This window comes from Cygnus olor, chromosome 5 (assembly GCF_009769625.2).
Source record: "Cygnus olor isolate bCygOlo1 chromosome 5, bCygOlo1.pri.v2, whole genome shotgun sequence".
NCBI lineage: Eukaryota > Metazoa > Chordata > Aves > Anseriformes > Anatidae > Cygnus > Cygnus olor.
The window spans coordinates 39,750,508-39,769,567 of NC_049173.1; the positions used below are offsets into that span (position 1 = coordinate 39,750,508).

Genomic DNA, 19,060 nt, shown 5'->3' on the forward strand with positions numbered 1-19,060 from the left:
CTGTACATCTCTACTACATCAAGGTTCAGTTCAGCTTTAGGATCAGTTTTCGGATTTGGAGAATGATGGGTAGTTTATGTTTTTGTTTTGGTTTTAGTGTTTCTTTGTTGGCTTCTTTTTCTCTTTTTATTTTCACTTTCCTTTTTTAAAACAAAGAACAAGGGTCTTCAAACCACAATAAAAAATGCAAACATGTCAACCCCTTAAATCCCCAACACACACACATTGTCAAACTTGCCTAAACATTTTTGGTAATTACTGGCATTTTGTTTTTACAAATAATCCCAATTCATCCTGTATCATTGCAAAGCTCATAGCAATGCAACAGCTTGTAGAACGCAGTATGAGTAACAGAAAAATCAGAACTATTTTCTCTTAGGAAAAGAAATCCTGTCATACAGTCAGGTCATTTATTTCATGCAAGAGTAAAACACTCTTCATTCTACATTATACACAATGAAGAAAATTATTAAAATACATATTCTTATTTCCATACACACACAAAAGAAATCAATTTGAACATATGTATCATACATACTGGCAAATAGCAAGCAGGCATTCTTCAATAGTGTCTCGTTGTGCTTTTGTAAGGGAACGTCCTTTGGATAACCTATATATTGTGTGAAGCATGGAGTCAACCAGAGAAGCATGATGCTCTGTTCCAGAAAAGAGGGGAGCACATCTTTTGAGTAATGGAAACACAGCTGAACAAATATATCTATTTAGTGCGAGAGCTGCCTCTGTGGTACTTAGAGAAACCTGTATGAAGTAGTAATTGATTGTTAGTATCATATGGAATAAAAGTTACTAAATATGAAATTATAAAACATAATAATGACATATTCCTGAGGTCCCCTTAGTGGCAGGGTGCTAATGTAGTATTCCCAGTAAATGCATGAGGACAAAAGCCATTTTTTTTGAACTTGAGAAAATCTAGTCATCCCACTTATCCCATTAAAAACTGATTTCTTGCCCCACTGCTCTCTAAACCAATAAAAGCAAAAAATAAAACAGGCAGCTTATTTCTTTAAACAGGTTATGAAAAATCACCAAGCATTAGGTAGCGTTTTTCATCTCACTCAATTTCTTCCTACCTACACATACATAAACTTTCAGTGCAATTGGAAAGCACGCATGAAATAAAAGTAATCATTAGGCCTATTACAGAATATCCTATGTACTTATAGCATAATTAAGGTAAGCCTGCATTTAAAGTACAGTACACCATTGCTTTCAGTGGTACTGAATGCTTACAATTAAAACTTAAACAGTATAAATGAATAAAAATATAATTGAACTGTTACTGCTTGGGTTTACAGTGAGCATATTTTTTTAAAGATTTTTTAACTTGAAGTTCCATTTAATACACTAATTGAACCATTAAATCCAGCCACAGCACCTAATCTGCATAGCAAAATACTTACTGTATCCAGAGAGGCAGAAGCTCTTAAATCTGGTAAAAATCCAACTTCCAATAGGTGAAGGAGGAAGCTTTGGTCCTTAATACCATATACACGGTCCAAGAAGAGTACCATTGGTGCTTTATGATCAGGACAGAAATTTGCAGACATGTCTGGCTCGTTTACTGTGCCATCTACACAAATATATAATGGCTTTTAATAGAAAATCACTGAATAAACAAGAAACAAGAAGACAATGAAAGACACTATAATTATATTTATTGACTAAAATCAAATGTTTGAAATCATATTCTTGGTTCAGTTTTCTTGTACGCTGAAAAAGAATTCAAGGTAGTTATTGAAAAAAACACATATTGCAATTGATTAATTTTTCTGTCTTAAATGAAAAGAATGGTTAAAGTATTCTACTTGTTTCATTACTATTACAGAGAATATTTTTAAGGTAAAATTAAAGAAACATATTATTGCAAATGTTAATATATAGTAACTGTGAAGTTTCAGAAGGTTAAGAATTTTCATTTCTGTATCATATAAACTAGACTAGAAAGAATATGTAATCCAAGCAAAGACAACAGTAACAGACATTAAGTGATAAACCATCTGTAAAGGGGAATGACTGTAAAGGGGAATAGATAATTCTTGTGAAAAAGAAAGGACAACAGAAGGAGGGGAAGGAGGATAACATTACTTTGGAGTAGAACAAAATGATAGATTGGTAGCTTATAGCCAGTGGAACATGCAGCAACTAACATGAAAGATGAAGATCATATACCATAAAAACCTCTTCCTCTGTTGCATTTATACTTTACATAAAATTACAGTTTGTAAGGTTATCTTGAAAGTTATGTTTAGAAATAAATCCACCCTGGATAACTATAAGACCGCTTCTAGGAAAGAATCAACAGTCATACAACAAGCAAGAATACATGATCAATACCCCTTTTCACCTTGAACTCTCTGATTTTGTAGTATTTTTAAGTTTCAGAGTGATGAAAGTACAAAGGGAATGAGGTCAAGCTTATGTGTTATACCTAAAGAGACAGTGTTTCTATAGCAACTGCAGGAGACAAAATACTGGGACAGATGGGCCACTGCAGTGTTCCAGTAAGGTATTTCTTATGTTCTTACATTCTCTGCTCCACAGGACCAAGTATCTCTTCTATAGGTCTAATTGATCCATACCTAATTAAAATCTAAAGAACATTTCACACCTGAAAGTTATGTGTTAACAGCTTTTTATAAAATGTGAACTTATCTACTAAAAGTATTGAAGTTACCTTTGTTAACTGTTGACAGCTTTAGTGGTATACTTATAATTCCAACCAAATCTTCAGTTGGCACTAGAGATCGGAGGATTGACCTGATTCGAATAGCTTCACCTTTTCCACTTTGAATAAGCTGTTAGAAAAAGTTCATCAATTAAGAAACTTAATACTGAGTGAAATCAGAAAAAAAAAAATCAAAATACTGATATTAGTATGGTTTTTTGGAAACACTGTACTGCCTGGAAAAAAATCATAGAAATCCAATCTATCACAGCACTATAAGGGAATGCTGATTTTAAGCTTATCCTACTTTTTCATCGCTCCTAATTTTGATATCATAAATGGGTAATTTATTGATGCTATAAATTCCTAATAAAACAAACAAACAGCTACATGGCTAAGCTTTCCAAGGATCAATCAGACAAAGTGCTGAAAGCAAAAATTTCTGAAAGACTCATGTTACTTACAGAACATTTGGTGATAGTTTTTCAGCTTGCCTTTTTATACTATGAACAGATGCAAACCTGTCAGATGTATCTACACATTGTCCTATTATTTTTATGCCGTAAAAATCACAAAAGGAATTAACAATAATGCGGTGACCAACTTGTTTTAACTTCTAGCAGAAATTACGTATTCACAATCTCTCTCTCTGAAAACCTCTTCCAGTAATTTTCTTAACATGAAACTAGCAATATACAGCTAGATACAATTTTACAGCTAGTAAAGCTAATAGCTTTGGTAATTTTAAGTACGGACATTACAAGTCAAATCTCTTGCTTATTGTTGTACTGAGACACATAAATATGGCACTTTCATCTGGATGTATGCTACTAAAGCATTTTAAATAGTGACAAGCAAAAGTCACTTTAACACCAAGTTTTACATGTGGTTATTACAGGCATTACACATTCAAAACAGTTATTTCACTTATTTTTCCACATATTCATGTAGTGTTAATGCCATATTTCAACAGTACACAAGAATGAAGTTCTGTATCACACTGTTATGAAAATTACTTTTGTGGCTTTCTAGAGGACAGTAAAGGGCCAGCTTCAGAAATTTTATTGGCAGTGTAAATGTGTACCAATAGTAGTTCATTTTTGCTTTAATCCTACAGTCATATAAAAATCCCAAATTTTACATAAATAACAGAGCACAAGGAATCAAAAGCCAGTGATTCTTTATGAACAGTTGGCAGGGAACACATCTGTATAGATACAGTGAAAAATGCAATAAAGCATACCTCCTGACAGTAGAAAGCCTTTGAATAGGGAATATTTTAGTTAGACACATACAGTTCTGTTTACAAACCTCCCACATTTTCTGAGCAAGTGACAGAATGAACTTACATGCATTTCTGGTGCACAGCGTCCAAGTAAATCTATGAGAGCCGAGTAAAATGACATGATTGCATTGCCCATGTGCACAATCTCCTCCTCTTCCTCCTCCTCATCACTAAAAGATAATCAATAATACCAGTGAGTATTTTTGCTAATCCAAGTTTATAGCTCCTCTCTGGAACTAGATCCATGATCCAGAGACTATAAATCAGATACAACCATTTCCTCCAGTTACAGATTACAATTTTTTAATTTTTTATTTTTTTTATCCCTAGAGTTAGGAAGCAATTGAACTGTAATAACTACTTCATACCATCCTTCTGTCTTCCTCTTGCACTTTACCATTATCTTAGCTTCATTCTGTAACAGACTTCTTATTTGCTTTGTCCTTCAGGCTTCTTCTCTTCTGTAACTCTTATTCTACATGATCATGTTTCACGAATTCCATATGACAACTGCTTGTGGGTGTGAATCTCTAATGTTCTGGGTTTGTATAATGACTTACCCAATAGGGTCTATTATCTATATACCTCTGGTGAGATTAAACCAGCTATTAAATCATCATTTTCCAAACATGCATTCACGTTTACTTACCCTTCTCTCCTATATCCTTGTGAGGGAAGGTCACGAGAAGGATTCTCTGAGATTCTGATAGCTTCTTGCATAGCTGCCAGCAAACCATTTCCTCCTTCTCCTCTAAGGTCTGGTCCAAAGCACTCTGGCCGTCGAATAAGGAGCTTGACAACAACACTTGCATTTTCTTCAACACTTTCACCTGAAGACCAAAATAAAGTCTTAGCACAATACATATTTTCCCCTGAAAGGTATCCTTTAGTCAGAAGGAGACTGTATTTTCCTCTGAATTATACAAAATATAAAATAAATCTTCAATCTTATTTCTGAAAGCATAAATCTATCATTTTGGCAGCATGAGATGTGCTTTACCAAAGGATATCTAGGTTTAAAAGTGACAGTATAGACATGCCTTGCCACAGTTTTACTACGCTCAGTCTAGAAGGTTCACTTCAGAAGGTTAACTTGCTTTTTGTGCCAAAGACTACTTCCTCCTAGAGTTAAAATACTGTGATAGGTTCTTTTGCACAAAATGGACTAGAAAGTAACCCAAACATATAATACTGGCAAGTGAGAATGCCACTGAAAGTGGCAATTATCTATTCCTGGGCAACCTGTACAAATGATGATGAGACATAGTTTTTGATGGACTCCATTTAGAGACAGGTAGATTTTGAATAAATTCATTCATGGCTTTAGGATATATCTTGTAAGCACCACTCCTAGTACACGGACAGAGAAACGTACTTCTTACTAAAGTTCATGATACCACACACATTGAATAAAATTCACTTTAGCTTCTTGTATAAAGGGTAATTGCAGGCAATAAGCCTGCAATTGGGCAGGTGAAGGGAAGGTGGGCGGGGGGGTGGGGTGGGGGTGGGGTGGGGGTGGTGACCCCAGCCAACAACCACCCAGCCTCTTGTTCCCTCCCATCTCCTGCAGGAGAGGGAGAAAACAGAAAGAAGGTGAGATAACTCATGGGTTGAGATAACGACAGTTTAGCAGAGAAAGCAAAAGCTATGCATGCAAGCAAAGCAAAAAGATGAATTTATTCACCACTTCACATAGGCAGTGAAGTGCAGCGTAAAATATTTAGCCAGTTCCTGGAAAGCAGGGCCCCAGAACACACAATGGTTGTATGGGAAGACAAACACATTAACCATGAACATCTGCCTCTTCCTAATCCTTTCCCTGAGCTTTTATTGCTGAGCACAATGTCATATGATATGGAATATCTCTTTTGGTCAGTTTGGGTCATCTCTCATGTCTATGTGTCCGCTGCCAACTTCTTGCCCACCCTGAATGTACTCACTGGGGGCGAGGAAGGGGGCAGAGTGGGAAAAAATTGAGAAAGCCATCACACTGTGCAAACACTGTTCAGCAATAGCCAGAACATCTGTAGTTTATCAACAGTGTTTCAGCACTTTACGGACTCCTATGAAGAAAGTTAATTCCATTCCAGCCAGACCTAGCACAGGACAAGAATTATTTGATTTTAAATGGGCCAGCTAAAACAAAAAATGTTGCTTAACATTCTGGCCTTGGTACTTCATCAGTGGAACACTCATCTCAGAGTTGAATCTTCTCAGTATAACTAAAGAAAAACAACTCATATTTTAGACTAAATCAATCGGGGGTAAAATCTCCTGATTCTTTCTACTGCATACTTTCATGTTGGTTAAATACTCTTCTTGTTGTTTAAAGCCTGAAATTGAATACTTCATCTTCTCTATATACAAAAAACACACATTAAAATCAGCTTTGTGTCGAAAAATATATGTATAGTTGAAAAGGGAAGAGAGTAGGTTATCTATTGTATAAATTGGAAGGGCACATAGGTTGTGACCCAGATGCTTGCTGAATAAAAGTCATTAAGAAAAGAAACTTTCACATAAATGATCTCTTTATATTTAATCTAACTGCTTTTAGTGCTTAAAGTTTAGCAGTTGGGATGTGGATATAATATGGGTATAATAATTGGGTAAAAAAAAAAGCTCAGCTCATGGTTGAATGCAAACATTTAGAAAATTCACAGTGGACACTTTATAAAAATAATCTGTGGGATGATATGAGATTAATGGGACATATAGGAAGAAAACAAATTAAAAGAAAGGAAAGAGAGTTCAGTCATTGAACTTGTGATGTCAGTAGCTTTATCCCACAGATCATCAGTATCAGTATTTTACTTACAAGCTACAATAATAAGCCAGTACATAAACTTTAGTATCAAGTTTATACTGAATTGAATTTTGTATCTTGAGCACACACTAAAAAAATGGGATTAGAAACTGTGGTTTTTAGCAAAGAATAACAGGGCCATCAGGAAGTCAAAGCCTCTGATATGGTCCCTCACCACATTCTTCTCTCTAAATTGGAGAGGTATGGATTTGAAGGATGGACTGTTAGGTGGATAAAGAATTGGTTGGCTGTTCGCAGCTAAAGGGTTATGGTCAACGGTTCTATGTCTGGGTGGAGGCCGATCACAAGTGGTGTCCCTCAGGGGTCAGTCTTGGGACTGGTGCTCTTCAACATCTTTATCAACGACATAGACAACAGAATCGAGTGCACCCTCAGCAAGTTTGCAGATGACACCAAGCTGAGCAGTGCAGTCGATACAATAGAGAGAAGGGATGCCATCCAGTGGGACCTGGACAGGCTGGAGAAGTGGGCCCATGAGAACCTAATGAGGTTCAACAAGGCCAAGTGCAAGGTGTTGCACTTGGGCTGGGGCAATCCCAGGTATTTATATAGACTGGGAGAATAAGAACTTAAGAGCAGCCCTGCAGAGAAGGACTTGGGGGTCCTGACGGATGAAAAGCTGGACGTGAGCCAGCAGTCCGTGCTTGCAGCCCAGAAGGCCAACTATGTCCTGGGTTGCATTAAAAAAGGGGTGGCCATAAGGGAGAGGGAGGTGATTGTCCCCCTCTACTCTGCTCTTGTAAGACCCCACCTGGAATACTGCGTGCAGGCCTGGGACCCCCAGCACAAGAAGGATGTGGAGCCCTTGGAACGGGTCCAGAGGAGGGCCACTAAGATGATCAGAAGGCTGGAGCACCCCTGCTATGAAGAAAGGTTGAGGGAACTGGGCTTGTTTAGCTTGGAGAAGAGAAGGCTTCGGGGAGACCTCATTGCGACCTTCCAGTACTTAAAGGGAGCATATAAACAGGAGGGGAAATGCCTGTTTACATGTGTTGGTAGTGACAGGACAAGGGGGAATAGTTTTAAGCTAATACAGGGGAGATTTAGGTAGATATTAGGAGAAAGTTTTTCACTCAGAGGGTGGTGAGGCACTGAACAGGTTGCCCAGAGAGGTGTGGATGCCCCATCCATGGAGACATTCAAGGCCAGGCTGGATGTGGCTCTGGGAAGCCTGCTCTAGTGGTTGGCAACCTTGCCCAGAGCAAGGGGGTTGAAAGTAGATGATCTTTAAGGTCCTTTTCAACCCAGGCCATTCTATGATTCTATGAAGTCAGAGTTAAAGGAAGGTAACAGTAGGTGAGATAATTGGGACGGAGAGGTTTTGGAAGGAGCAGCTAAGTACTTCGAACATTTCAGTTTTGTATTTTCCCCACTTAAAACACAGGTATGATCTTGAACAAACGCAACTCCCGACTTTGCACAGATCTTGTGTTTTACTAGATGCTTTAAAACCTGATACCTCAGAAAACTATGTAAGCCAGTACTCTATTGGAAAATTGCCTTTTGTAATGCAAAATAGCTTAATTACAAACCTCTAATTCTCCCAGTGGCTTAGTGGCCAAGGAAGTTCTAAAAGCAGAGCAAACTGGTTACGTTTTCAGATATATCACGGTCTGACCTAAAATAGTGCAATTTACTCTATACCACAGCTTACTTATTGATAGAATTCCTAGCTTCATTTGCTACCTTAATAAGATACTCAAATCAATAATAAAAGTTGCAAAAGGAATAACAAAAAAGTAACTATAATTTTGAAGATTCAAAAAAAATATATTAATAAACAGCATATAATAATTACCCGTTGTTTGCGATGAGAATGGTATGCATTAACCTCTCTTCATCCATTAACACATTCTTATGTACAGAAAAGTAATTTTAAGAAATCCTTTTGATAGAATGCCAAGAAATTATACTTACTGTTAACAAAAACTGCAAATCTTAAGAATGACAGGTAACGTTCACCCTCTATTGGATTCCATCCAATGTCTGGATATCCTTTAGCTAGCAATACTGGACAACTCTGCAGGCCGCAACCAGCCAAATAAGTAACAACCTACAATATAGAAGCAATTATCTATTCATGTATGTGGAAATAAATTTCTAAAAATACTGCCAATGCATGATTTTTTTTTTTTTAATAACATGGTTTTAATATAAGAGGTGTTTCATCTGAGAAACTACCAACATAGCTCAATATTGCATCAGTCTTAGTTTCTAGCTCTTGCTTTTGATAATGACAAAAAAAGCCAAACACTCTGTATTTCTGAAACTACCAAACTACATCATGACACAACAACATGAAAAAGGTTTAATTTGGAAGGTAAAAAGTAGAATAAAATACTAAGGAATTAAATATTCAGATCTTTTTTACACTTTTTAGACAACAGTTAAAAATACTAACAACTTCAAAATCGCATAAATAGCCATGTATGAATAATTTACTACAACAGCAAAGTAAATGTTGCATCAGCAGCTTACCTACTGTAAATCCAATTCTAATAGATATGCAAATAATTAAATTTTTCAGAAGATTGATCAATATCAGTGAACAGTTAAGTGTCTGGAGAACAATAAAGTTTAAAATTTTTGGTAATACACAAATACCCAATATAGCATTTCTTATCAAGAAGAATATCTTTAAGCAAGACAAATCACTGAGAAATTACAAATGTAATTAATTATAGTAAGCTGAATTTCTGAAACATGAATGAAACACTTTCTCAATAATTTAAAAGGAAATTGTCAGGTAACTGCACAGATGTGATCTTTGTTTTTATTTAAAATACATAAGGATAACATTTGAACATGACTTTAGTCCTCAAATAGGTTTTGAAATAGATAATTCATTGACTTGCCTAACATTACTTTCCTTGAAAATATGACAGTCAATGCTGGTGCTCCAGTCACTAACAGTGTATCCTGGGGTCAATACTGTTAATATTTCATTAACAATAGAATGGAATGCACTTTTGGCAAATTTGCAATTGATAAAAACCTGGGAATTGTTCTCAGTGCTACCTTTACCTAATTAGTATATTCCTGTGCTCTCACACCCTTTCCATTCATATTCCTGTCCCTGTCTTCTCTGAGCTATCCCCATCATATGTCCATTTATTTCCATTTTCTAACCTTTGCCTCTCCCAATGTATATGCTGAATACAAACACCACTACAACCATTCTTCACCCACTTCTACCCTCATCTACCCCCATCCTCCACAAAGGCTTTACCTCTGCCAAACTATCATATTAAACTCTGCCTTCTGGCTTCTGTTTCCCACTGCTGTATTAGAACATATCCCTTCCCTTTCCTGCATTCCTTTTCTTCTGACTTTGTATCCACCTTCCATCTACTATTTTGTTCCCCTTCCCAGGTATATACAGAGAACTTTATGCCATTTTTTGTATCTTTTTACACACTGTTCCTACTTCATCACCCCTTCTCCTTAAATTTCCCTTTATTCCTAACCACTGTGAATGGTTAGGAATACTACCTGAATCCTGGATTCAATTTACTGCTGCAGCTAAACCAAATATCCTATTCCAACTTCCTTTGTTCGTGTATCTAACCTACTATTCTCTTAGATTTTACTTCTGTTCTCCCCATCAATCTCTTTGATTTACTTAAGCCATGAGACCTTTCTTCACATTCTCTTCATCTGAATTTGCTCTTCCCCAGACAATGTTTCCTGACATGTCTTTCTCCTGTTTCATGCCATTTTCCTTGTTATTCTTTCTAGCTGATAATAATTTTGAAAGGATACAGAAGACAGGAAAACACCTTCTTGTTCTCTTTTGCTGTGATTCCCACCAAGTATAAAGCCAAAGCAGGATATAGAGCCAAAGCAAGGAAAATACTGCTCAGTCAACCTTATCCTAAGACAGCACATTCCTAGAGCAACTATTTCTGAAAAGATCATATTCAAAAATTACTGTGATCAGACTTGCCCTTTTCCCTTCTACTACAAGTACACTGTTGAATAAGTAGGTTAGAGTGATCACTTACTTTATCCAGATCTGGCTCTTCCAGTGCTAGTGCAAGCTCATTGTTGTCCATTACGGAGGCTGCTGCAACATCTAGTGGTGTTGAACCTCTCATTGAAGGAAATGCTGCAGAAGAATGTTAATGTACAAAAATTAAATTCAGTTTGCAGTAATCACAGTCATGCAGCAGATGGCAGCAATCACAATGGAATCTAAACATATTAACAGTATGTTGTATGGCTGTTCTTCAATCAAGAACATGTTTAACTTTCAAATAATGCTAAAATAAATGCTGAAATTCTTTTCTGTCTTGACATCCATATCCACAAACATAAAGAACTATGCTGCTTTTAAATGCAGATAAAGAAATCAGTGTTAACAACATAGCAAACTAGAAAAAAAATTATACAACTGTTTCTCCAGCAGAGCAACATTCCAGCTATATAACTCTAAGAAACTGTACAACCATATCAATTCAAGACTTTTAATTTGCCTATATTCAGCTAAAATATCCACTTTCAAACTTCAGCTTTGCCTGTTTTCATTCTTTCATTCTTATTCCATTTTCTGTGTTTAATATGGGCAAATGTGGGTATAGAAATAGCAATCATGAACAGCTAAAACACTGTGAAATCACAAGCTATCTTGTCTTGATATACTTTATTGATATACGCCATCTACCTAGCCAAGAGAAATTTTCTTGAGCTACAAAATCTAGTACATCCACATTTTAAAATCAAACACACATTCCGAAGGAAAAATATGAAATTCATATCAGTGGACTAAGCTTTAGAGGGACGGGAAACAACAATAAAAATTAAAAAGTAACTTGTGTTGATGCCCAGATGAAACTGACCCTTGCCAGAGGGTTAAATTAATCTTAGATTTCCAATTGCAATTATATTGGATGGAACAAAATGTCAAACAGCATGGATTTCATCCTAAATCTTTCAAGATATTTAAAAAAACATATTAAACTACTCTGTTTCAAATATAATTAACAGACATAGAAAGATGAAAGAAAAATGGAAAAAAGTATGTAAGGGAGGCTTCAGCACATGATTCAACTTGCTATACAAATTAGATGGCAGACTTGTGATAGCACATTTCCTTCTTTGTCTTGGTTTTAACTGTTACAGCTACATGACATACCCAGCCCAACGCTGCTGTTTTCCAGTAAGTAACTAAGATGCTCAAACATGGCTTTTTGGTTTTGACGACTAATTCGACAGAAGTAGCATAGGAATCGACAACAGCTTGCCACCATCTTAGGAAAAACGATCTGCTGAAGAAGAAAGTTGACAAAGCAGTGAAATATGTTAATTACCAATCTGTTCCAATTCTTCTTCCTGCATCCCTAATAAGGAAAGTATAGTGAAGTTACCAAGGTGACAAGCAGTTGATGGTTGCTCTTGTTCTAATTTAAGAAAGGACCTGCATTTCCTTTTAACATTTGTGTTCATTAGACCATTGGGTTTAAAATGTTGAAAAATCATTTTACAGGGAACTATAGGGGACATATAATGAAGAAAAACTGAGAGTTATTTCTCAACTCTCAAACAAAGCAATCTGCAGACTTGCAATGTGGTTATACATAAACAACATTATGGTAACAAGCTCAACCAAAAAATATCAGGTCACAGCAGAATAAAATATTAAAGGACCTTAGTTTATCCAGACATATTCATTATAATAAGAATACACAGTCTTTTAAAAAAGGTTTCTACAAGACTTCCACATTCCTCAATGCATAGGCCTGACAACATACATTAATATTTTATTTTTGCTGTGCAATTTTTTTTTAAAACATTTTCCTTGCTGTGCATTACATTGAAAGGATTTCTCCTCTGAAAACAAAATAATTTAATCTGTAGCATACCCAAATGAACGTTTCACAAACTGCAATTAGTCATAACATCTTCTGGCATGAAAAACTTATGCCAGTCTCACATTTTACTGAAAGGAGATGAAAGAACAAGATCAAAAATCATGGGAGAGACTTTTGATGTTTGTTTTAAGGTTATCCTACCAGATGTATTAAATTCACCATTATATGGCACTTAAAGTGTCAAGCACGGTTGCAAATCTGCATCCTAAGGATGCACAGAAAATTAGGCAGAAAATTAATGACGACCCAGGAGAATTTTTTTCGAAATAATCTGACCAGCTCTCATCAGGCAAAAATAGGAATGTATTCTATATAAATATATACACACACACACATTATAATATTCTATAAAATGCATTATATTCTGTGAGATCCAAGGTGATATTCAAGCACTTTAATTAAAATACCATGTTTTTTCTTCCTCTGACATCCTGCCTTCTTCACTTCATACCTTGCAACTATAAATAATATTACTTATACTTCATTATACAAAGCGTAATAATTATTGCCTCCTTTACAGAACAACTCTAATTCATTCTAATGCAGCATTTTCAACTGAGACAACAGTTTTGTGGGTAAAAAAAGTGATTATGTTAATTAAAAGTTATATGATAATGTATTATCTATTCAAGACATCAGGTACATTTCCTAACTTCCATAGACTTGAGTTGATTAACCATAGTCTGACACAGGGTTTTTTTGTTAATGTGTGTGGCTCACTTGGCTATTTTAGTCATGAAGGTGCTAATATGTAAAAGTAGCAACAGACATGACTTCTATTTTTAAATGTATGATAGAAGAAAATTAATGAAAAACATTCGTTCATTCCTGAAAACATTCAGCAAAGCTTCCATCCCCATAATTTACAGGGATTTTAAACTAAGCAAAATGTGTGACATAACCTTGTTTACAGAATTACCGTAAGAGCCACAATGTCAAAAAATTGTCATTTTAGAAATTCTTTATTATTAACAGGTATCGATACAAAAATGGAATTTGAAAATTTCCAAATCAGTAAGAAGTAATTTTGAAGTAAAATGTTTCCATTTTGAGAGTCAAAAAGGGCATTGCTTAGGATTCTTTGAAAGATAACTAACAACAGAGTTGTGAGGAACTCAACTGAGAGCACAAAGAGCAATGTTCTAATGTCTGATGCCACCACTATTCCTTAACTGTACAGAAGCAAGTCATTGGACAAAAGCCTGAAGAATTTCAATTGAGTATATAAAATCATCACTGACCAAGGCATGCACACTGTTTCTGGCCCTACTCCTTTCTTCCTAAGGACACCTTACCTGGGCCAGTAAAAGATCCCCGGCATACGGAGACATGTACCTTTTCCAGTTTAATGCTTGCCAGTTCCTAAGTGAACAACCTTTCAAGTGAGACGTCTATATGTGCTTAGAAGATTAGCATGCCAGCAGGAGATCAACAGACAGCATATGGCAATCATTTTAAAAAGCAGTGCTCTCCCTGCAAGGTTCGTATGGAAGATATTTCACAGTTGGAACTCAGAAACACCACTTCTCTGCCTGTACAGTTCCTTGTCCAATGGTTTGCTCTATGAAATCTCCCCATCGCAATATCTAAAATCTGTGTTAATGGAGTGCAAAAGTCCATTAATAAGCCTTGCTGTGTTATTTCATAATATGACTATAGCACTCCGTTTCCATTTAAAAAAAAAAGGGTTCTGAATGGTGGGTATCTGCAAGTTTCCACTCTTAAGGAGAAAATACGGCACCGTGAGACTGGAATAGATCAAATTCTAAACACACCCTATTTCATATTCATATTTCTTGGTAAGATTTCTATTCCTCTGCCAATCCTAGTTCAATGGGTGAAGTTTTGGATTCCACACACAATTTATAGAGATAGGGATATAAAATAGGATATTCTGGGTGGCCAGACTCATTAAATGACACCAGGTTAACAACTCATTTTCTAGGTCTACATTCCTCATGAAAAATATCATGGTAACTTCTATGATGTATTTTTGTGTTATAAAAATTCTCTGTGATAACATTCTTAAGTAGAATCAGAAGGAACAGTGTTTTTTGTGTTTTGTTTTTTTTTTTGGTTGGTTTTGTCACTTTGGACTTTATGTACAAATTGTAGCCAAACCAGAAGGTTGTGACACCTATAAATTACACAAGTATTTATCAGGTTAGAAATAATTGTAGTTTGCCTGGCCATACAAAAAAGAAAAAAAAAAAAAAGGTAAGCAGTATTTGGAGAATAGGAGACCCCTCTATTGGGGAGGGTGGCATTAGCATTAAAACATCAGGCATAAGCAAAGAGAAGGTAAGCCGACTTCATTTCTGACTTTCCTCAGGTAGCCGGAGGAATGTTCAGTTATGCTTCTCAAAATATTTATGCCATTCTACCTTTAAACTAACATATAGGTATTCTAACATAACACTAAGAAAAGGCAAAACATGATTTTGCAGGAAAATTACAGCTCAAGTATTTGAATTTGAGCATTCAAAATAAAGTTGCTGTAAGTTAACTAATTATACAGGTTATTGTTAACAACACTTTATCTAAGATGAAGAGGTCTATTTTCCTAGCAGAGCTAAGACTCTCATATAGACACATAACATATATATTTAATTTAAAATTAAAAAAAAAAAAAAAAAAAAAAAACCACAAACATTTAAGGTACAATTAAAAGACAAATAAAATACCTATTACCTATCTCTCACTTTTTAAAAATTAAGTCCTAGAATGACAGTCCCTCTACCACTATAAGAACTGTTCAATTTTTAACGTTAATCAATATTTTGATCTGGACAAGCAAAATCTACCTTATATATAAGGAGATCTATTTATCTTAGCTTTCTCTAACATCCTTTTTACACTTTTCCAAAGGTACAAGATGTGAAACTAATAATAAAATTACAGTGAAATTACCTGAGACTTATCTCCTCCAAGCACATTCACCATCACATCCATAACTGTCTCATGCATGCCCAAGACTCTCATTAAGTTAGGATGCTGATAAAACACCTTGTTGTTCATTATATCCCTGAAGTGGGAGAAAAGGCAACATTTTCAAGAAATACTATTTTCATCTATTAGAGGTTTCAGACATATGCTTTCATTGTCATAATATGATTTTAAATTCTCAGATTTCAGTGTAACACAAAAACATCTGACAAATAAATGCTTCACATTTAAACATGCTGTCATTCCTCTAATTGTCATGAATTCTATGTAATGAGAACCTAAACTCTTCAATTATTTCAAAATGGCATTTTTCTTCATCTTTAAATTGTTCTTACCATCTGTTCTCTTTAAAGAAAAAAACATACTCTGTTAAGATCTAAATGTAAAAGAATATATTCAATTACGTTGTAAGTAGAGAATGGGGATCAATAAATCTAAATCTAATCTCATCTCTGCAGAAACACTGCTTAATTATTTTTATCAGTTCATAAAGTAGAAGATACTAAAGAGACTCAATTTTCAAGGATATTAGTTAAATGTCTTTCATTGATATTTCCAAAATTATAACTATCTAGAAGAATATTTAACATGGCATAAAGTTCTCTTAAATAATTGGAATATTTTATAATTTTCACTCTGCCCACCCTCCTTTCAACATATTCTGGAACCTCCATATTGGTTTCACAATCCAGAACACAGTTATGTGTTTTCATAGGGGATACAAGGATTTCTAAAATTTCTAAGACTTACTCTTTATCCCTCCTAGAATTCTCATCAATTTCACAAACTCAGCATTGAGAACAAATTATTCAATCCTGTCCCATACTAATTAATAAAGTGTTTTTACAACTTGCTCAACTTGCTGAAGAGACTCTTGTTTGCGATTTTTACAGCAAAGTAGTAAGGGTAATGCAAGTTCCTTACAACTGTTGTAAAGGAAAGAAACTGTTCAATGTTCTCGATGAAGGACAAACAAACATAGGTCTCAGGTAATCTTACAACTAGTGCTTTCTCTCTTTTTAAATATATCATTTAAATTTAAGTAATGAATTTTCTGTTTTTTTTGTTGTTGTTGTTGTTGTTTTGTTTTTTACTTCCAACATTAATTGGTCTAATCCTGCAATTACTCACTTACGAGGAATAAAAAAACATTCAGGCATGTACAAAACTACTGGTGCTTAACAGAGGTAATCTCATAACATAATCTGGTATCAGCAGGGATTACACAAAGTCAAGGTTTTATAATTCTAATGTTATAAAGAATAATATAAGCAGTCTTGTACAAATACTTTAAGTTATCATTGATATCACATAATAGATACTAATCAGCTTCAAATCTTTCAGATCACAACAACCCTTTGCTGGTTCTACCTAGCTACTTGTACGAACTTGTCACTTAGAAAGACAGCAGCAAGTCTATTCACATATGCATGCAAAATTAATGTCAGCTTTAAATTTAGGAAGGGTGTGGTATTGACAGCAATACAGATGTACATCATCAGTTTTCTATGCTAAAACACATACATTTACAAAGCTTCAGCAAAACATCTGAAAAATACTCATTAGGCTTCACTGTTGTAAAAGTAATCCTGTTTCTTTAGGTGAGAAAACACCTTAGTTCACAGGAAAAAAAAAAAAAAGACATAATGTTCATAGAGAGATCAATTGGAGCCATACTGGAAATTTCCACCAAAAATTGAAATATTTAATATGTATCTGCATTTCAGTACTGTACTAATTTTCATTTAGGATCTTAAGTAGAAGGATTTACTAATATAACAGAAAGTGTTACTCAAAAATAAAATGATGTTAATTCCATACCCTAATCCATTAATCATTAGCAATTCCTCCTCTTTTCCCATTCTGACACTGAGAAGTGAGCGAATCTGGCCCAGTGCAGCAAGCAGATTAATTGTATCCTTCACAGAGGTAGCACTAATAGTGTATGCTTTCCTCAGAGCTTGAAGTAGCTCACCAATGCTGTCATATTGCCTACGAAGGAGGGTATACATAATCCGAACTAATTCTGGATCTTGAATCTGATCTTCCTGAGACCAGCGTACCATAGTCTGGGATATGAGTTCCTTCAGTGTAGCTAAAAGAATAAAATACAGAAAATGTTACTAGACTTTACAACCACAAAAAAGTCAAAAACACGTATTACAGCAAAATATTATAACAGCAGACAAGAGGCAAAAGAAAACAGTTGTAAGAAAGCAAAAGAACATTAGCAGACTGAACAGAATTTTCAACTGGAAAAATAATTCCTGCATCTTTCAAGGTAAGTGTGATGTTCCTGAGAGATGGAAAACAAGAAATTTCTACTTATTGTTCAAGTCAATTCAATTCAGCACTGTTAGCAATGAAAACTTCTTGGCTCAGTAGGACCCCAAGAATGATCCTTGTGAGTGAAATACTAAATTTAACATTTTAATTTGCCCTTCATTTCTACATTAAGATTTATAAAATAGAAGTAATTGCAGAGCTTTTTCTAATGCAAAAACCTTTTCATTAGGAATGACTTTAATGTAATTTTAAAATGCCAAAGAAACATCGTATTTTTGATGAACATCAATTTAAGTTTGGAATACAGAAACTAATCATTAAGTTTTCAGTTTATTGAAGAGTTTATCTAGTTTATTGAGAGTTTATCAGCTGACAAGTACGATTCCAATTATACCAGAAATATTTATGAATGTGGGCTGAGCTTGCTAATTAGTTTTGCCAGAGGGGATTAAAAAGCCTGTTCTAAACTTAAAAAACTACCAGAAAGGAGGATGAGATAGCTTCCTTCTCTTTTAATAATCAAATATCCAATTCAGGGCCAAGACTGGATGACTTTAGCAGCTTTTGCTATTCATTCATTCAAAGAATGTTTAGCTACTTTGTTGTTCAAACAAGGGTTCTCTATTATCTTCAGAGAAGATGATGTCCTACCTGGAAACATCTCAAAGCTGTGTGATGTTGCATACACACTAAGGAACCAGAGAAGCAAACTGATTTAAAATAGGCAATTTAATCTGTGTTACCCGTCTATTTTGGAAAAGTCACTACCACTTGGTAATACATTCTCTAAAAAATTGTGTTGTTTGGAAGTACACAATGTATATTGCTTGGAGCAGTTCTGTGTTTTACACGTCACATATTCAATGACTGTGTAAACAATTTTTCTAAGCCCTGAGTTCAAGAGCTTTACCTAAAAACTAAACATATCCCAGTCCTTGTTCTAACAAACACTCATTAGTTATACCAAATGGATCAGGATATCTTTTCACTTGCCAGTTCTTCTCTCTTACAATTTACTTTATGATGTATTTATAGAAAACAGTCATTAGTTCTTACATTTTGTTTTAAAAAACAGGCTTTTTCTGTGGGGATGGATTCTCTATTTCATTAAGACAGCTCTATTATTAGGGGCAGGTTATGAATGAAAATATTAA

General features: G+C 35.0%; 1 protein-coding gene across 1 annotated transcript in view; it reads right to left on the reverse strand.

Annotated features, from left to right (window-relative positions):
- RYR3 (ryanodine receptor 3) overlaps window positions 1-19,060 on the reverse strand; it is a 227,184-nt gene that overhangs the window by 81,662 nt on the left and 126,462 nt on the right. The window contains 10 exon segments of the mRNA XM_040558359.1: window positions 539-759; window positions 1,425-1,594; window positions 2,699-2,819; window positions 4,039-4,144; window positions 4,624-4,804; window positions 8,722-8,857; window positions 10,809-10,912; window positions 11,939-12,071; window positions 15,585-15,699; window positions 17,442-17,715. Coding sequence (XP_040414293.1) covers window positions 539-759; window positions 1,425-1,594; window positions 2,699-2,819; window positions 4,039-4,144; window positions 4,624-4,804; window positions 8,722-8,857; window positions 10,809-10,912; window positions 11,939-12,071; window positions 15,585-15,699; window positions 17,442-17,715 — 1,561 coding nt within the window.